We start from the raw sequence: 19,858 nt of genomic DNA on the forward strand, positions 1-19,858 counted from the left end.
ACTCCCTACAACTCCCTGACAGGAGGGTGGAGCCAGGTGGGCATCGGTCTCTTCTCCCAGGTAACAAGTGACAGGATAAGAGGAAAATGCCTCAAATTGCACCAGAAGAGGTTTAAACTGTTTATTATGGAAAATTTCTTCATGGAAAGGGTTGTCAAGCACTGGAACAGGCTGCTGGGGGAGGTGGTGGAGTCACCATCCCTGAAGGGATTTAAAAGATGTATGGAGGTGGCACTTGGGGACCTGGATTAGTGGTGGACTTGGCAGTGCTGGGGGAATAGTTGGACTCAAGGACCTAAGAGGTCTTTTTCAACTAAAATGATTCTATGATTCTAAGATTATGAGAAGTACAGGCCAGGCACAGCTTTAAAACACAAGCTGGCTCTCTCCCTGAGCTGCAGCAGGTCCATGTCAAAAAGGATCTAGTCAAGAATACAGCCTAATTTAGTGTTTCACAGAAATGTGCTAATCTGTGATGGCTCAAAGACCACAGCCTGCTGTCCTCATTCAACTCTTCACACACAAGACTAACATATGAGAACCGACCAATGCTTGTTAAAAACATTTTAAAATATTACTACAGCTTCACTACTACCTTCTAGCTGTGACAGTTCCACTCCTGGAGCAGCTCCTCTGATACTTCGTGGTCGACCTCAGTCCTGACATCCCCAATCCTGCCCTTGCCAGAAGGCCACAGAGATGTTTACCTGGCCTATGGTGCACTGGTCAGGGCATCAGATCAGTAGAAAATTAAACCAGCATGAAAAATAGGGAGTCAATGGTTTTTTAGTGTCTGAGCTAGTTAGCAAGAGTCAGCTGACATGGTGGGGACAGAAGGGACAAGGAAGGTGGCCAGAGCCAAGCACTGAGGGAAGCCCCTTTCCAAGGGCTTTTATGGCAAATTATCCCACACCAATCTCCTTGTTACCCCCTGCAACCAACTAGGTAGGAGTTAAATCTAACCTCACCAGTCACAACCACCTTTTTCCATTTACACTAGTCATGTGGAAGGAAGGGCAGGTATGCCAGAAATTCCTGTCCCACCCTTCCAACAAGCCACCAGTGTTCACTTGCTGTCAAACAGCTCCTGTGAAAAGCTGTGGCTCTTCTGCACAGCTTCTCTCTGAAACAGCAAGAAAACACTGCTCAACTTGCAAAATCCAGTAGCTGCAGGGCAAAGTAGCAGTGCTGAGTAGTCAAGGGTCAAATCTTTTCCTAGTGGACTTCAGGAGCATCACAGAAGGAAGTTACAGTAATGCTTAGACCATGGAAACCAGCTGCACTAAAATTTCACAAACAATGATGTCTCTCTACTATCATTCATCTGGCAATTTTTCAGAGGAGTTCCCTTCTCAAGGCTGGCCTGAGAATCATGACGGGCTGAGACACTTTCATTTCCTGCATAAAATACAATTTATTTCTTGTCTCACAAAATAATGACAGTGTGTTTACTTGCGTCACAAACAGTTGAAAAATCTGGTAAAACTGAAACACTGTATTTTTAAAGCCTGCACACGGAAAAACACTGCCCACCCTTCACACTTAACTGTGGCAAAAACAAAGGAAGGCCCAATCTTAGTTTCTGATTCAAAATACTAATTTAAGGCTTTAGGCCTTCAAACAAAAAGATTACACTGATAAATTAATACAAATTTATGCCATCCAATCACACTTCTATTGTGTTATTTGCCTTCCTTTTCAACAGCAAACAGAGCTGGTTTTTATATATTATACTCCAATGGATTGCTGCCATCAATACAATAATACCTGTTCTCTGCATATACGCATTTTCATATGCTGAAGAGCACACAGGGAGCACATGGTATTGCTTTACCTCTCCTTTCAGATACCTCTTCCACATGGCTTCTCTAAACACAGTTAAACTCTTAGAGACAAGAGACACTTCAAGTGAGCTCAAAAAGAAAACACACACCTTGAGCACAAATTCAGTGACACCACAGTGGTCACACACTTTTCCTCAGTCTGTCTGAGGAACTCATGTTTCTCATATTCACAGTATTTAAAGGTGACTGTACCTGCAAAAAAACCAGAAAAGGCCACTGAAATTCTGACAACTGAGGTTTCATCTTCCTTTTCCTCCCTCCCAGTATCATACATCCTCCCTTTCAAAATTACTGGTTTTTTACGCTTCAGAGTTTAAATAATAAAAAAAAATAACCTTAATAGATCCCTTTTTTAGCCTGTCTTACAGTCTTACATGACTTTATAACTATTGGCACTTCCACATATAATGGGTTAAAGCAACATTATCCTGCCATGATGCATTTTTCACAGTGTGATATTTTCAGAGTGCCTTCCAGCTGCCAGTGCTTAGCTTCCAATAGCTTTTTTGGCACTTAACAAACAGCTCACACAGTCAGTCAGTCAGTCAGTTTGGGCTGCAGTGGTGTGTTGGCCTCTGAGCTTCACTGTGGCACTTTCTGCAGGACTGAAGCAAACACTGTTTTGTTCTTGCAGTCGAGCTCTGGTGTTGGCTGGGCTCGGAGGCTGCCACCAGTGCATCAGGCCTGCTGAAAGGAAAAGGCTTCCTTTCCCTGTGGAGCTCTCGCTGCTCGCAGTCTGGGCCACCAAGCCAGAGCTCACACAATGGAGAAGAAACCACACTATGGCTTGTGTGCAGTCCCATCTCTCCAGTTTCCTGGTAGTCTGGCTGCAAAGGGCTCCAAGCACTGGGACTCTCCCCACCTTTCCTCAAGGAGACAGCCCCAGGGCCCAATGCCTCCATCCTGGACCCCTGTCCTTTCAGAGGCTGGTGTCGATGGTGCCTGCTTTGGTCTTCAAGGTGGCCTCAGAAATGGTGTCTGGCTGCCCATCCCGACAGAAGAGTACAGCAGGAGTCTTGCAGGCCCACATGGCCACCTCTCCCCCGCTCGCCGGGCTGGAGGAGGACAGGGTGCTGCCGGGGGGGCCGCTGTGCCGATTGATGTAGCGTTCCCGGACACGGTCAGCCCGGCTGCGGGGCTCCAGCTGGTGGCCTGGGACCGACAGGTAGGCGACCACGTTGTTGCGAGTCCTGTAGCCCCCCTCCCGGCTGCGCCGCAGCAGCACGGAGATGTTGGGGTTGCGGGCGGCGTAGATGAGGGGGTTGATGGCGCCGTTGGCCCAGGCCATCCCGCTGGCCACGGCGTCCATGGTGGGTGAGAAGGGCAGGTGGCCGGCGGCGGCAGCAAGTCCCAGGATGCAATAGGGCCCCCAGCAGCAGATGATGGAGACGATCATGATGAGGACGGTGGTGGCTGTGCGCATCTCCCCGTAGGCACGCAGCAGGTGCCCGTAGGTGGTGAGGGGCCGCACGCGGCTCTCGGCCAGGCGCACCGCCCGGCAGATGTTGAAGTGGCAGAAGCACATGACGGCGAAGGGCAGGAGGTAGCAGAGTACGATGAGGGCCGCGCCGTAGGGCGGCCCCAGCCGCGAGGAGCCCCAGGGCAGCACGTAGACGCAGCGGTAGGCGCCGGGACGGGCTTCGCGATGCCCCTCGCCCGCCAGCCCGTACCAGGGCCCGGCCAGCGCCAGGGCGCACAGCCAGACGGCTGCCAGCAGCTGGGCAGCGCGGCGGCGGCCCATCTTGTGCCGGGGCTGGCGCACGATGGCACAGTAGCGGTCGAAGGAGAGCAGGGCCATGGTGAGCGTGGCGGCGATGCCCAACCCGGCGTGCAGGGCGGCGCTGGCCAGGCACAGGCGCTGCCCGAAGAGCCAAGCGCCGGGCGGGCGGCTGAGCAGGCTGAGGAAGGCCAGGGGCAGGCAGAGCAGGGCGCCCAGCAGCTCCGACAGCGACAGCGACAGCACGAAGGCGTTGGTGACCGTGCGGAGCTGCCGGTGCCGGGCGATCACCAGCAGCACCGCCCCGTTGCCCAGCGCCGACAGGGCGAAGATGAGCAGCAGCGCGGCCGCCTGCGAGGCCAGTGCCGCCGCCGACCACCCGGCCGGCCCCGCCGCCGCCGCCGCAGCCCCGCCGCTCTCGTTGCCGCCGCCGCTGCCCCGGGAGAGGTTTCCCGGCTCCATGCGCAGCCTCATGCCCCGGCCCCGCCGCGGCTGCAGAGGCGCTGCCGCCCGCCCGCCGCTCCCGGCCCCGCCGGCCGCTGACGTCGCTCGGCCGCCGTTGCCCGGGGAACCCGCCCGGCCCGGCCGGGCCCCCACAGCCGGGCACCGGGGCCGAGGGATGCCGGGCATCACGGCTGGGCTGCGGACGGGGATCACCCCAAACCGGCGTCATCGCCATCCCAGAGTGCGGGATGGGACCCCTCAGACGCTGTCAGCTCCTCTCCCCTCCTAGCTGCTCTCCCTGTACAGCCCCGCAGCCCATCACGAAGGACCAGCTACCCCCAGACACTTTGGCAGAGGTCGGGACCACCTCACCCCACACTGGCGTCATTCCCATCCCAGAGTCGGGGATGGGTCCCCGTAGACCCTTTTCTACTCCCAGATCCTGTCACCCCCCCTCCGCTCACATCCCTCTCCCCTCACATCCATCTTCCCTCACATCCCTCTCCCCTCCTGTCCCCCTCTCCATCATGAAGGACCACCTTCCCAGACACTGGCAGAAGCTGGGACTACCCCCCTTCATAGAATCATAGAATCAGCAGGGTTGGAAGGGACCTCCGAGATCATCAAGTCCAACCCTTGATCCACTACCGCTGCAGTTGCTAGACCATGGCACTCAGTGCCACATCCAGTCTCATCTTAAAAACCTCCAGGGACAGAGAATCCACTACCTCCCTGGGCAGCCCATTCCAACGTCTGATTGCCCTCTCTGTAAAGAAATTCTTTCTAATATCTAACCTAAACCTCCCCTGGCACAGCTTAAGACCATGCCCTCTTGTCTTGCTGACAATTGCCTGTGAAAAGAGACCAACCCCCACCTGGCTACAATCTCCTTTCAGGGAGTTGTAGAGAGTGATGGGGTCTCCCCTTCCCACTCTCCAGGCTGGGGGTTGAGGCATCACCAGCTGTAGGGTTGAGGAATCCAGTCAGGGACCCCCACATGGGCAGCAGGACCCTGTCCCCCCTCTTTCAGCCATGCTGGAGCTGCCTGCCCCTACCTGAAAAGTTTCCTAGGGATGGGGGTAGTGAATAGCTAATGAAGGCTGCACCCCAATTAGTGGCTGAAGAGCTTCCAAATGTTCTGTGCTGGGCTTCGTGACTTGCTGTCCCAGCTCTTTCCTGTGAGCAAGGCTGGGGGGATGATCACAAGGGAGAAGCCCAGAAGCTGAAAACACATGGAGGAGTTTGCTCCTGCAAGCACGGAGGGTGGTGTGCATGTCACTTGTTGCTCCTCAGGACCAGAAGCTGTACAGGATTTACTGAGGGGTTACAGGAAAGCTGTGAGCAAGAGCTCCAAACACTATCCTAAAAAACTCTCTTGGCAGCACAGCCATTCTCTGAATGAGGGGATTTTTGTTCATTCCCATTCCAAAGTTATAATTTTCAACTCAGCAGAAGAAATTCCTCCCAGGCGTTTTGATGCCAATGTTTTCCAAGCTCACCAGTCTGTCTTTCTCCCTTCTGCTGCAAGAGCTCCCGGGAGATGATCATTCTCATTTTCATGTATCATTTTAACAAGTGCACCCAGACACTCCCACAAGTGTCTTTGGTAAACAAGCACCACTTTGTCCAGAGACACAGTGGAAATGACAGGCCATGAGTGGTCTGAAGCTCTGCTCCTGCCACTGCAAATGCTTGGTTTGGTTTTTCCATTGGCAATCCTCCCTGGAAGGACTCTGGCAAAGCAAACACTGATTGCACTCCACTGCACAAGCTGCCCCTGGACTGAGACAAAATCATCAGTAAATAATTACCTAAGGTCATAATAGCTCAGACCTTCGAATACAGCTGCTTCTGTTGAAAGTTAACCATGGGGTATTTGCAGCCAGTGGTCTTAGATAAGCCAGAGAGGAAGGTTTAGGGAAGCAGCGTGGCATCCTCACTCAGTGGGGACAGTGGGAAGTTTATCCCCAGCCCCGGGATGCAGGAGGCATCTGATGGAGTGAAGCAAGTGTAATTGAGGAAGGAGGTATCCGGACAGGCCTAAGAAGGGAAGATGGAGCATGAGACAGAGCAGCACAGCTGGCTGAGCAGGAGACAAGAAGGATTCAAACCAACAGCCATGACACACAGAGCAGAATCCTGGAAATGTGCTCTGGGAGGGAAAACAAGAGGGGAAGGGAAGTGTTTTCAGCTGGCATTTAATACGAATCTGGCTTTGCAATTCATAATTTTCAGATATAGAGAAGGCACGTAACTTTGAAGACAGGTCTCCAAGATCAGCTCTGTTTTCTGTGAGTAAATTATTGGGGAAAAAAGAAAAAAAAGAAGAAAAATATTATGGCTTCTCAGAGCAGCCCATTTATGCTAATCACAGCACACCCAGTATGCTCATCACAACAGGGCAACACAGCTTGTTATCCTGAAACACGGCAGATGCTGTCACACCACCCAAAGCTGTTACCGTTGCTCTGGCATATTGCAGCAAGAACAGAAATTCATGGGCAGGAGAAGCACAGCACCACCACTGAGACTTTGCCATCACCCATGGCTTGGGTCACTTGAACAAGAAGCCGTATTTGAGCGGGTCCTCCTCCTCAACAGTGAAGGTGGCGGTGCCAGTGTAAAAGGCTTCTCCCGAGACTTCCACAACGACAGCATTGTAGTCGCCAAACTTGGCTTCCTGCAGAGGGATCAGGATCAGGACAGAGGTGACAGCAGGTTTCCACACTCCCAACCCCAGAAAATGCCAGTGCTACCTGGCACTTATGCAGACACCCCTCTCGGAGCACTGTGCTCTGCCCAAGTGCATCCCAAAGTGTGCAGCAGCCATGCAACACAACAAGGACCTACTGTTACTTGCTTTTCTAATTAAAATCTTTGAAGCATGAGGTTTATGGGAGGGCAAGACCCCCAGGCACCTCCCCTTTTCCAGGTGCCCTTCCCCAGGCAACAGAAAGGCTTTTCTGCTTCCCCACTGAGCCAAGGCAACAGCAATTTTCCAGCAGTCCTTGAAACGGGGAAAGACCAGCACAAGCCACTTGCCTTCACTGCCTTCCCAGTGAACAAGGAGCCTGTGGTGCTGCTCCGGAAGGTTCTGGTCTGATTCAGCTGGATGAGTCCCTTATGGTACTGCAGGGCAATGCGAGCTGTCACACCCGAACCTGTCGGACTTCGGTCAACCTACGTGCAGAGGAGATGATGAACCAGCTCTACTATTCTGGGGTTTAATAGAAAACAGTATGGCTCCCCTCAGATCTCTCTGGCACCTTTATACTGTGCTTGGGGGAAACCCCTCTAGCCCAGGGTTTTGTGCAGAATCTGGATACATCACAGCGGCAGGTTTGGGGTACTTCTGGATTGTGATTAGCTTTGGCACACTTACAGGGATGGATGATCTAATAAATATTGAGGCTATGTAGGGAGCACTCAAAAGCTTACCAGCATCGCAACAAAAAGGACTCAGAGGGGCTAAGGCCACCCTGCCCCGGGACATTCCTATCAAAGGGTTTGTAGGTATAAACCTTTTTAAAAGGTCACCATCTAAGATGTGCAGAAGTATTTCTGCTGTTATAACTTAGAACAAGATGTGTGAAATGACACTTGGCTCTTCAGAGACAAGACAGCAGCAAAAGTAATCACTGCCCAAACCAAGCAGCAGAACTGTCCCTATTCTCTGCAGTGGACATAAGAGGGGACAAAGGTGGTGCCTCATGTGCCTGAGGAGAGCCTGTTTCTGTACCTGCTCATCTGCAAACACACAGATGTTGGTGGTGGGCTCCTCGCTAAAGGCATCTTTCCCATCTGTCAGGATGGTGCCGTAGAGGAAAGCCAGGTCTTCACTTTCAGGGTGATGAAGTTTGAACTGGGAACAGCACAGAGAGGGTCACACACAGCAGCAGTATGTGCAGTACAGCTTCCATGAGAGACCAGAGGAAGGGGACAAGGCCACACTGCTGCATTACCACCTCTGCTTCAGTGGTAACAGAGATGGATGCAGCAGGAGCTCCTCCTTATGTCCTTGTAAGGACTCTGAGATTCACCATGAGTCTGGAAAGATGGGACTCCCCCCCCTCCTGAGTATCTCAGTCTGGTGCAGTCACCTCGAAGGGAATGTGCTGGGGTGCCATGGTGCTCCCCCATACCTGTTTCTTCACTGCTTCTGTCACTGCGCTCGCTGCACTGACAAGGTCTCTGGTCTTTGAGGAGCACACATCGAGGCCCAGCTGCTCAGCGCTGAGGAAGGCGTAGAAAGTGCCACCGTAGCCGATGTCAACCACCACCTTCCTGTGGCCAGGGACATCAATGGCCAAGTCTGAGCAGAGAAAGGGAGGGAGGTGAGCAGGGGAAACTGTGCTGAGCCATGGGCTCGCTTGCATACGGAGTGAAGGAACCCCGCTGCACATAAGCGCAGTGGTTGGGACGATGACTTGAGTGCTCCCGTGCACGTGATGCCTTATGCCACCCCTGACAACCTCCGAAGAGCATCAGAACCAAGGAGGGATCTGCCACATGCCCCTCAGCCAGGCCATCAGCCCCCAGCCCCCCCCAAAGCCCACCGCAGCGGGCCGAGCTCGCACCGGTGGCGGCGGCGAATGCGGGCACGCTGTGGAAGCGCACGGGGTTGCCGCTGCGCCGGCCGTCCCAGGGCACGAAGGCGGTGACGGGCCCGCAGGGGCAGCGCAGGCGGACGGCGGTCTCCGGGCGGGCGGGCTCCGGCACCAGCCCGTAGTCGAGTGCGAAGCGCCCGAGGGCCATCACGGCGTGTCCGCACATGGCGCTGTAGCCGGCGCCGTGCAGGAACAGCGCCGCCAGGTGCGCGCCCTCCGCGGCCGCCCCGCCGCGCACCACCACGGCCCCGTACATGCCGGCGTGCCCGCGCGGCTCGTGCACCAGCGCCCGCCGCACGTGGTCCTGCGCGGCCGCCACCTCCCGCCGCAGCGACAGCAGCGACAGCCCGCCCGCCGCCCGCTCCGCCGCCTCCAGCCGCGGGATGATGCGCAGCGGCTCGCCGCCCGTGTGCATCTCCACCGTCTGCAGCACCGGGCCCGAGGGCGAGTGCGGCGGCAGCGCCCGCCCCGCTCCGGCTCCGACACCGTCACCGCCGCCCCGCGCCGCCATCGCACCGCGGGGACGCGCCCGCGCCGAGGCCGCGCCCACAACTCACGCCCCAGAGGTCACGCCCACGACAGAGCCACTGCCAGAAGCCGCGCCCCGTTTGAGGCCGCGCCCACCCCCGCCCGGAGCCACGCCCACGACAGCGGCGGCTGCAAGGCCAAAGCCACGCCCCTCCAAATACCACGCCCCATATTTGGACCCGCCCCTTGCGGGTGCCCCGCCCACATTCTTACGCAGGGCCCGTCCTACGGCGGAAGCGGAAGCGCAGAGGCGGAAGTGCCTCCGTGCAGGGGCGGTTGCCGGGTAACCGCGATGTTCCGCGCCGGTAGGACGGGCCGGGATTGGGAATGGGGATAGGGATGGGGATGGGGATGGGAAAGAGAGTGGGGGTAACGGTGGGGATGGGGTTGGAGTGAGCTCGGTGCCCCTCTCGATAACGGCCCCTGTCTGTCGCGATCTCTCCGCAGCCGTGGACATCCAGCCCGCCTGCCTCGGGCTGTACTGCGGCAGGACCGTCCTGTCGGTGAACGGCTCCGTGGAGACCTACGGGGACTGCGGGGTAAGTGCGGGGCTCGGCCCGGGCACGGAGTGGCCCCCAGCTCGGGCTGGGGCGGGTCCCGCCGTGAGATGGGATCGATCCCCTCGAGATCGGGGCGCTGGGGCCGCTGAGGGCGGGGAGAGTTCCCTGAGCGAAAGAGGAGCTCCTCCATGAACGTCCCCCGAAGGAGGTGCTGGAGGCTCGGTCCCAAACCCGAGCTGAGTGGAGGGGCTGGAAAAGCTGGAACAGGACGAGATGGTCTAGAGAGCTGTGCTGAAATCACATCACAAATTATTTTTGAGGGAGAGCAAGACCCAGGGAGGGGAGCAAGAAACTGGGGGACAGAGGTTGTGAGCAGCCTGGTGGGTAAGTTGAATCATGCTTCACACTTGAAGCAGGAGCCAGACAGAGCAAGACCAGTGTAAGCTGAGACATTACTGATGTTTTTATTTCATCTCTTTAAAAATCTGATCAGTTTTTTGCCCCAGTACTCCCTCACAGTGTTTGTCCAGGAACTGCAGTGATGCGCTGTTGTTCCTCCGGTTGTAAATCCCATCTCTGCTCTCTGCAGGTGTGTCCCAGAGGTCAGAGGACTGATGACAACAAGATCTGCAGGGAATGTACAGGATCTCCAGACCGCTATGACTGGCTCTACCTTGGCTTCATGGCCATGCTGCCCCTGGTCTTACACTGGTTCTTTATTGAGTGGTATTCTGGAAAAAAGAGGTTTGTGTGCCCCTTCTGTAGATATGTTGTTTAAAAATGGAAATCTTGTATCCACGACTGATCAGTCAGAGATGATGAATTGAACTGTCCAGCAGTTCTTAGAGTTCCAGAATGTTTTGGGTTGGGAGGGACCTTAAAGGCCATCTATTTCCACACCTCCTGTCATGGGCAGGGACACCTTCCACTAGACAAGGTTGCTCCAAGCCCTGTCCAGGCTGGCTGTTGGTTGAGCTGATATGGTAGCACATAAGCTTTGAGCAGCTGGAGGGGGATTTATTTGCTAATGTAAGAGTCCTCGGGGCAGTCAGTGCCCTCGAGGCATGGTCTGTATCTGTTTAGTGATGCCCACTCCATCTGCCAGTTTGGGCTGGATTGGGTTACCCAGCAGGCAGGAGTAGTGGGTTGTGTCATCCCCTTAATCCTGGGTCAGACCTCTCACCCACAGAGGCCCTGGTCAGTGCCAGAGAATGGATTTGAGTTCTCTCTTTAGGAATATGTATTCTGGGCATGGTACATCAAGGAATTTCTGTTAAAAAGGGGTTTAAACCCACAGCTGCCATGTGGCCATTGGGTGCTAGACTAGAACTTCTAAGAAGTAGTGATCAGAGTGTACTAAACTGTCCTTGCCCATGGCAGGGGGTTGGAACAAGATGATCTTTAAGGTCCCTTCCAACCCAAACCATTCTGTGATTCTATAAACACTGAAAACATAGGGGACTGGGAGAGTTTAATATATGAATATATACAGAATCACAGAATCAGTTAGATTGGAAAAGACCTCTGAGATCATCAAGTCCAACCCATGACCCAACACCACCTTGTCAACTAGACCATGCCACTAAGTGCCACATCCAGTCTTTCCTTAAACACCTCCAGGGACAGTCTTTAAAAAGGACTTGCATCTTTGAAAATGTTTCTTATCTCATGTTTAACAGCGTTACCCCTTTTGAGACATGTGGTATGTTATCCTCACTGCTGCTTTCTTTGCCCGTTTTACACACCAAACCATCTGAGATTGTAAATGAGATTTTACACTCAGCTTCAAATACTGATTTTATCAAGGCAGAGCTGCCCCAACCTTGGTCACAGCGAGTATTAACTCTGCAGGAGGTTCTGTACTGCACAGGCCTCTGCTTTTCAGCTGGTGTTTAGATTTCCTGCAGAGTTAGAAAACCAGTAACTCTCTGTGTTGCTCCTCAGCTCCAGCGCGTTGCTGCAGCACATCACAGCCCTGCTGGAGTGCAGCATTGCAGCAGTGGTCACCCTGCTGGTCAGTGACCCCGTGGGGTCCCTGCACATCCGCTCCTGCAGGGTGAAGAAGCTCTCAGACTGGTACACGATGCTCTACAACCCCAGCCCTGACTACATCACCACAGTGCACTGCACCCACGAGGCCGTCTACCCCCTGTGAGTGGGAAGGCTTTTGTGCTCCTGTCTGTCCCTCCCTTTTATACAGCTGTGTTTGCGTCTGTGCCTCTTCTCAACACTGCAAAAAGTGTTCAGATGCAGCTCAGATCAATGAGTATCAATACCCTGAAGTCTTTGATGCACTGAGCTGTTTTATATGAGAAACATTTCCCACCACTTAATGACTTTCTGAGTAACCAGAGAAGGTGGCACAGTCCAGGCTGTCAAACAGAATCACAGAATCAACTGGGCTGGAAAAGACCTCTGAGATCATTGAGTCCAACCTGTGCCCCAACACCACCCTGTCAACTAGACCAGGGCACTGAATGCCATGTCCAGTCTTTCCTTAAACACCTCCAGGGACTGAGACTCCACCACCTCCCTGGGCAGCCCCTTCCAATGTTTAATCACCCTTTCTATGAAGAAATTCCTCCTGATGTCCAACCTGAACCTCCCCTGACACAGCCTGGGACTATGTCCTCTCATCCTCTCACTATTTAGCTATAAAGTCAAAGCTGCTTTTTATTTCTTTTTCTTTTCCTTTGCTACAACTTGACCATTTCCCCCTTGGAAAAGTGAGTCCATCATTCTCTGTTTAGGTCCTTTGGTTATAAATTCTTTAGACTTCACTGACTAACCCCGAATTCCTTGGTTGTGACTTGAGTCTCCATGAGAAAACTGCACATTTGAAGGAATTTCTATTTTTTATCTCCTCAGGTACACCATTGTGTTTATATATTACGCCTTCTGTCTTGTGTTAATGATGCTCCTTCGGCCTCTCCTGGTTAAGAAAATTGCCTGTGGCTTGGGAAAGTCTGATCGATTCAAAAGCATTTATGCAGCACTGTACTTCTTCCCCATCCTCACCGTGCTGCAGGCTGTGGGAGGAGGCCTGCTCTGTGAGTTCTCTCTTAATAACACTCCTAAACATACCTGTAAATGCACACTAAGAAGTGATTTATGGGAGGGAGGGAAGGGACACTTTTTGCTTTGGGAATAGGGACATTTTTTAAGATTATTGTGAGGACTTTGACCTGAAAAGGTTGCTCATTAGTAGCCCTGACCTCACTAGGCTCTTGACCCACTGCTTTGCCTCAGCCAATGCTGCTAGAGACTGTGCCTTTCCCAAAAAAAGGAATAGAGTGGGTTATGAGAGGAAATTACTTCAGAGGGAGTTAATTCCACTTTCTGCTAAGGCAGAGGTTGTCTGATTTTGGAGATGGATTACAGTATAGGTTTGCGAAGATAAAGTATTTTTGGTTTAGCTTCCAGCATCCTTGTCACATGTGGAGAGGTGCCACAAAATCCTTTCTCCACCTGACTACTTTTCTTATTATCTGCCCTTTTCAGTTCGTGGTTTAAGTGTACAATAACTCCACCAAGAAACAGTAGAAGTTTGAAAAGCTCAGTGAGAGCTGCTGTGGAGTTGTGCTTGGCTGACCCCTATTGCTGTGCACGTGTGATGTGCTGATGACAGATGGGCTGGAGTTTACTTCATACCTGTGGTTATATGTGGAAAAACTTCCTCTGAACTGTAAATCATGCATTTTTCCTGCTAATGTCTTCCATGTTTGCCTTTAGATTATGCCTTCCCATACATCATACTGGTGTTGTCTTTGGTTACTCTGGCTGTTTACATGTCTGCTTCTGAAGTGGAGGTGGGTAAACATGTTTCCTATGTTAAAACTCAGATTATAAAAGACTTGAGTGAGCAGAGACCGCTTTGTCTCCTGCCTTTTCTCAGCAGTGTATTCTGCATTTAAGCCTCTTCCTTTGTGCCTTCTCCTCTTGGCTGGAGGAAGCTCCTGTGAGACTTCCCTCTCATGGTGCACTGGTGCTGGAAGGGCTCAAACACAGGAGCCTTCATAGAGTCCCTGTGTTCTGCCTATAACATCTCTTAAATGTCAGGAACTGGGGAACAGGCTGAATGCTAACAGGATACTGTGTTTATTTTACAAGTCTTTCAAGGATCTTCTGGTGAGGAAGAAAAGGCTTGTTGTCCTCTTCAGCCACTGGTTGCTTCATGCCTATGGAATCATCTCCATTTCCAAACTGGATAAGCTTGAGCAGGACCTGCCATTGCTTGCCCTGGTTCCTGCCCCTGCCCTTTTTTACCTGATGACAGCAAAGTACACGGAGCCATCACGCATCCTCTCGGAAGGGGGAAATGGACATTAAAAGGAGCCTGTGCCAACAACACCATCCCAATGATCTGGATCGAGCAATTTAGTCATGCTTTGGAAACTTCTGTTTTAAAGGCAGTTGTTTATGTGCCAGACTTCTGGTGAAACACCTCTGGTTGAGACTGTATAATATCAAAAAGCTGCACTTTGCATTCCTCATAAGTATCTGGTATAGATCAAAGGGAATGTCTTTGTATCTATTTATCACTGTGAATCTGTATAAAAAGCTTGTGACACGTTCTAGTACAGCGGTTTGCTTGTGTATGTTCATTTCCTAATACTATATTTGAATAAAACAACAGAACCTGGTTTTCAATAGACTTTAAATTAAAAAAAATAGAGCTTGAATATGCCAGAGAGCCTGTTTTTTCTCATCACATACTCTAGTTTCTATCCCCCACCAGTGGAAACAGACTGTCTTCTTCCTTCCATCAAAAGATGAAACGTGCTGTGCATGATTCCTCATGATGTTTGGGTCTGACTGCTGGGTAAAAGGAGAAGAAATGCATTGTAAAGTTCTCTATAAAGTATAATTTATGCTCTGTAACCTTCATGTAGGTAGACTTGTTCATGTAGGGAGAGCATTAAATAGATCAGATTAAAGGTTTTCTTTTCTTGGTAGTTTGGTTAATAAAAAGAATTGGAGATTCCTTGTCTCCTTAATGAAATGCCATTATCTCTGCTTTACATTCCTCAAAACCCTAAAGTGGACACCTTGGTAAATATTGTTAAAACTCCTGAGGCTGCTCAGAGGTGAGTGTTTGGCCTTGCTGAGTCAAATCTCCACTGACAGACTTAGTTTTCTCTCTGTGTTGCATTTAGGGATTAAGGAAGTAACTGAGCATCATAAGGAAATCAAATGCTGTCTTTTCTGCAATGTACAATATATGATTAGCAGACACTCTGATCTAGAGGACAGTTCTAAAGGTAAGGGATTAAAACTCAAAACATCACACCTAAGGACTGTTCCTCTTTCATGGGCATTTCTGTGTATGGAGTGAATGCATTGGGTTTAAATGTTGGGCTGTGTCTTGTTTTTGAAAAGACTAACAACAACTCCCAGGTAACGTCAGGTATAGTAAAGAGTACATTTTTTGCTAGTTCTAGGGAGTCATCTGTTCCTTTTGAAAGCAGAATGAGGGATTCTATTAAAAGCAGGGCTTACAGGAAGACAGTGCACCTGATGGACCTTGCCTGAAATCCCCAACCACTGACCTTACAGCTTGGCTCTAGTGCTTTAGCCAAACTTGGAATGGGAAATACAAATTAATAAAGTCTTTTTATCACCTTCTCTCAGTAGCATTAAAAAAATTATATATATATATATACACATAAAGAAAGAAATACACAAATTTAATGACTTTCCACTGGAATAAATATATCTCTTCTGTTTAGGTGCAGTAGGTAAAAACACAGAAAGGGAGAACAGGAACAATCTGTATAGACTGGGAGATTTGAACAACAGAGAGATAAGATGATACCAAGGAAATAAAGTCAACAAAGGAACAAAACTGGGCTCAGGATGTGAGCCCAAAGAGAGAAATACACACAGTTTGGAATGACCAAGCAATGTTTTTATAGTGGCTCCTTGTGAAGAAACCTGCCCTGAACATTTCACACAGAAAATACTGGCTCTGGCTTTCAGATGGAGCAGGATTCTCTTCTGCTATGTGTTCACCATCTTTCTCTTCTCTGCCTGACTCCTGTGACATTCTCTTCTTCTATAAATCCATCATTTCTCTCCCTGGTTCCTGATCACATTATCCAGACCCAATGATTCCAAAGTAACCTGTAAGCCATTGCCTTTCAGCTGTAATGTATAAAAAGCCACATTCTGTAATCAGATGATGGTCATACAGTGACCAAACCTGTGACTCATTACAGATGAGACCTCTGTGACTCAACAAGTAAAGCATATCTGCCAGATATCTGGCAACTGTTCACATCCCTGGAAGTGTTCCAGGCCAGGCTGGATGGCTTTGAGCACCCTGGTCTAGTGGAAGGTGTCCCTGCCCAAGGCAGGGGTTTGGAACTGGATGATCTTTGAGGTCCTTTCCAACCCAAACCATTCTGTGATTCTGTGATATCTAAAGGATTTGAGTTAAATAGGCTCTGAAGCAAGCAATTGGTATGTACCCTGTGTGATATCAGCCCTTCCCAAGACAATAACATACAATATTGTTCATTTAAATGGAAATAGAAGAAAAAATTGCTTATACTAAAATTCTAAAGCACATAAACATTAATTAACCATATAGTCCTGGAGTGATAACCGCATAACCACAAGCTGCAGGAGCTGAAGTCTGTTAGTTTTATTTATCCTTTGTGGAAAAGCAAACACACAGTTCTGGAAAGATCAGTGATGCTCAGACTATTTTACAGCCCCCTCACTGTTATTATCACAGCTCTTCAGAAAGTGGAAATTAAAGATGATCATATCCAGGCTGTGTTATAAAGTATTCCTGGTTCTTCTAATAAATGTACCTCTAATTCCAGCCTTCTGCCATGGGCAGGGACACCTTCCACTATCCCATGTTGCTCCAAACCCCATCCAACCTGGCCTTGGACACTTCCAGGGAAGGGGCATCCACATCTTCTCTGGGCAGCCTGTGCCAGGGCCTCACCACCCTCAGATATCTAATCTAATCTAATCTAATCTAATCTAATCTAATCTAATCTAACATCTAATTCTAGTCTCTTTCAGTTTGAAGCCATTCCCCTTTGTCCCTTCACTACAAATCCTGATGAAAACTGCTGTGAATTAACAGATTTAGATGGGGGAAAAAAGAATGAAAAATAAAATATTTAGCTTATCTTTTTTGACAACTAGAGAATCCAGCCCTTCCATCTTGTTTTGTACCCTGGTATTACCATCACTGATCTTTTCCTCTCACTGTGGATTTTTTTTTTTGAGCTGTCATCATGTTCAGTATTTCCTGCTCATTTTCCAGAAACTCCTGTAATGACACAGAGTACAATTTATTTTTTCTTATAATGAAAAAAAAACAAACCCTCACAACATGTTAAGAAACTTCATTTGCTTATCTACTTTTCCCACAGCTTGACTGGCCACTAGACCTGTAGCTCTGCAGGTACTTTTTCAAGTACACAACTTTTTCAAGTACCCAATCCTTGCATAAAAAACCCCAAAGTTTGCCTTTCTAACAGAATAATTGGTGAAAAACTTTTTTACATTATAGCTTGGTTTAATTCCTGTTCAAAGTGAAGGCAACCCCCAACTGGAAAAATGTTACAAGGCTGATGAGCTGAATGTAGAACAGCAAGAACATTATAAGGTACAGAAGTTAAACTTAAGAGAAGTTTAACTATCAGACCAGCAAAAGGAATAATATCGGAAAAAAATTGGTTTTATAGCCAATTTTTTTTATAGCTGGAAAACATAGGTTTAATACTTTGCCCCTCGTGACTTCAAAGATGGTAGCGTCTTATTTGCAAAATGCAGTTTTATTTTTTACATGGTAACTGAACTGTATTTATGCAATCAAGTACAACAGAAAATTGAAATTCATCTTTTGAATAAGGCTCTCCTCTGACCATCCCTTCAGAAGAAGATCTACAAAGAGTTAAGCGTTAAAATGGGGTAAATTGCTGTGCTAAAAAAAAAAAGACATTAGAACTGAAAGATATTCTTTAAAAATGTCACCTTTTTTCTTTTGAAGTAGTTATTAACATGTTACTGTGAAACACCATAGGCCTATGCTGACTTGTGGTTTTCTGCTTCTGAGTTCACTGCAAAAATATCTTCTTTTATCTGCACATTGTTATGTGAAAAAAAAAATAATTACAACTCAGTATTACCACAGTTTTCTAAATATTTTCCAAAGAGTTTCAGTGTTTCTAGAGAGATCAGGAAGAATGAGTTTCAGCTTATTGAAATATAAATGTTAATGTATTCCTCTGGACATTTCCTCTGACATTAAAAAGACACCTTTTCTTTCAACAACATCATCCATTTCACTTTGTTGAACAAATTTTAACAGATGCCAAAATCAACACAAGCCACCTGTGTCCATGCTATCAAATAAAATGGATGAAGATGCTGAGAACAGCCAGGGCAGCACAGGTCATGCACAAGCAGGGAAACTCTTCCTCCCTCACTCCCACAAAATTGGGTGGACTCATTCATGATGGATCAGCTCTACTAGTACTCAGATAAATTTTTTTCCTGAGGGAAGCCTTTGATTCCAGACAGATATGATCAGATAGAGCTGATAGCCAAGGGCCTGAGAGGTACACAGAATATTTTCAAAATCATCTCTTCCACATTCACAAGCCTATCCCACATCTCACCTGCATTTCAGCCCCCCTTCATGTGGCAGGGAAGCCTTTTCCTACAATTCCCGACTGAATGCAGCAGACACATGATATTGATTATGCCTCAGGCAGGTGCCTGGCCCTTGGATATTCCTCTTTGTTTCCTTCCAAATTAAACACAGTCCCACACACTCATTTAAAAGGCCGGGTTTGCTCTGTGATGTTTACGTTTCATCATCTTCCACAGCTAGTGCTTTGTGTAACAAAAAATGAGCACAGAATTTCACACTGAGAAGGAACACTGTCAAGCTTCAATGCACTCACTAATTTGCATCTGCAGCTCTCGGTGTTCACAATGTCAGGTTTCCTGTTGATCTCCTATTTGTCTCATTCCAGGAGCTTCATAGTCTCTGGATGATTTTTCAACTGGCCAGTTGCAGCATCATGTTTGGTCCACGTTTCATTCCTCTTAGTAATAAACTCTTTGCTGCTAGCAGAGCTTTATACAGGATTTTTTTAAATAAAGTGAGAAGAGTTTCTGTTACGTGGCAGCTTTCATTTGAAAACTTCCAATACCCATGTCAGGCAGGTATCTTTGCCCTCTTACCAACGGGGAGGGAGAAATACAGAGTGGGGAAGCAATTCCTTATGGTCCCCAAGAAAGGAATCAGCTCTGACACGAAGTGACCATCCTACTGCAGGGCCACTCAATGATAGGAGCATCCCTTTTCTGTCTAAAGGCAGTGGTGGAAACTTTGCAGAAGCAGCACAGCCAAGTTATAAGCTATTACCACATCCTCCTTGAGCTTCCCAGTAGTTTTGATTGGCTGCTGAATGGGCTCTTTTGACCTGGTCATCTTTCTTTTCTACAAAGCAGAGGAAGAGTTTTTAGACAGTGCAGTGACTGAACAGTAGAGTTGGGTTGTTATAAATTAAACCAAGGTCTATCAGTAAGTGACTTGTTTAACTGGTCTGGCTTTTTTAATTTTTTTTTTTTTTTAATCTTGTATACTTCTCTTTTGTTTCTCTCTGGCTTTCTTCCAAGGTTAGCCTGCTTATGTTCAATTTTTCTTCTTTTTTAACTAGATTTTCAGTTGCAGTTTCTATGTAATTCTTTAATGAAACTAAATATTAATCAATAATCTATCCAAGCATCATTTAATGCATTTATAATTTAACAGATCCAGAGGAAAGAAAAAAAAAAACAAACACAGAGAAAGGAATACTGAAAGTAATCTCAAGAGGTCATCTTAGTCCATCTCTGCTCTACAGCAGAATCAATTAGACCTAAGTACCCCTGACAGATGTTTGATTTGTCCTTAAAAACCCTAGTGGTAGAAATACTCTGTCTCTACAATGCTCAGGCAACTGATGCCAGGGATTTACTGTGTGAGCTGTCAGTGCTTTCTTAAGGCCTTTTTCTTATGTTAAATCTGTTCTGTTCCCTGTTATTTGTCTCCACAAGTGGTCAAGGAGAAAAGCTTATTGTCTTGCTATGAATATTTATTTCTTTGATAGTTACTACCACGTTTTCTCTTACCTTTAGGTATTTTAAATGGAAAAGCTGCCCATTTTTTCAATCCTTCCTTTTTTTTATAACTTTTACTGA

General features: G+C 48.7%; 3 protein-coding genes across 3 annotated transcripts; 1 reads left to right on the forward strand and 2 right to left on the reverse strand.

The window, feature by feature from the left end:
• Positions 1–936: 936 nt before the first annotated feature.
• On the reverse strand, positions 937–4,047 carry GPR135 (G protein-coupled receptor 135). Its single transcript, XM_027638399.1, has one exon. It carries the CDS (start codon positions 4,033–4,035, stop codon positions 2,764–2,766), a length of 1,272 nt encoding a protein of 423 aa, XP_027494200.1. The 5' UTR covers positions 4,036–4,047; the 3' UTR covers positions 937–2,763.
• A 2,139-nt stretch (positions 4,048–6,186) lies between these two features.
• On the reverse strand, positions 6,187–9,136 carry L3HYPDH (trans-L-3-hydroxyproline dehydratase). The gene is made up of 5 exons (XM_027638369.1): positions 8,583–9,136; positions 8,148–8,317; positions 7,745–7,867; positions 7,048–7,185; positions 6,187–6,685 (listed from the first exon to the last, which is right to left on the reverse strand). The coding sequence occupies exons 1-5, from the start codon at positions 9,121–9,123 to the stop codon at positions 6,560–6,562; spliced, it is 1,098 nt and encodes a 365-aa protein (XP_027494170.1). The 5' UTR covers positions 9,124–9,136; the 3' UTR covers positions 6,187–6,559.
• Positions 9,137–9,316: 180 nt separating this feature from the next.
• On the forward strand, positions 9,317–14,518 carry JKAMP (JNK1/MAPK8 associated membrane protein). The gene is made up of 7 exons (XM_027638223.1): positions 9,317–9,445; positions 9,588–9,679; positions 10,230–10,384; positions 11,585–11,791; positions 12,509–12,690; positions 13,373–13,449; positions 13,751–14,518. The coding sequence occupies exons 1-7, from the start codon at positions 9,433–9,435 to the stop codon at positions 13,967–13,969; spliced, it is 945 nt and encodes a 314-aa protein (XP_027494024.1). The 5' UTR covers positions 9,317–9,432; the 3' UTR covers positions 13,970–14,518.
• Positions 14,519–19,858: the final 5,340 nt, after the last annotated feature.

Source organism: Corapipo altera, unplaced genomic scaffold (assembly GCF_003945725.1).
Source record: "Corapipo altera isolate COAL_440 unplaced genomic scaffold, ASM394572v1 23, whole genome shotgun sequence".
NCBI classification, from domain to species: domain Eukaryota; kingdom Metazoa; phylum Chordata; class Aves; order Passeriformes; family Pipridae; genus Corapipo; species Corapipo altera.

Bases quoted from the DNA above. Each gene is read 5' to 3' on its own strand.
- GPR135 (XM_027638399.1), bottom strand. From the start codon at position 4,035: ATGAGGCTGCGCATGGAGCCGGGAAACCTCTCCCGGGGCAGCGGCGGC.
- L3HYPDH (XM_027638369.1), bottom strand. From the start codon at position 9,123: ATGGCGGCGCGGGGCGGCGGTGACGGTGTCGGAGCCGGAGCGGGGCGG. The intron at 8,318-8,582 runs GTGCGAGCTCGG...TTCTCTGCTCAG, and splicing joins CGCATTCGCCGCCGCCACCG to ACTTGGCCATTGATGTCCCT. The intron at 7,186-7,744 runs GTACAGAAACAG...CTCTGCACGTAG, and splicing joins GTGTGTTTGCAGATGAGCAG to GTTGACCGAAGTCCGACAGG.
- JKAMP (XM_027638223.1), top strand. The intron at 9,680-10,229 runs GTAAGTGCGGGG...TGCTCTCTGCAG, and splicing joins AGACCTACGGGGACTGCGGG to GTGTGTCCCAGAGGTCAGAG. The intron at 12,691-13,372 runs GTGAGTTCTCTC...GTTTGCCTTTAG, and splicing joins TGTGGGAGGAGGCCTGCTCT to ATTATGCCTTCCCATACATC.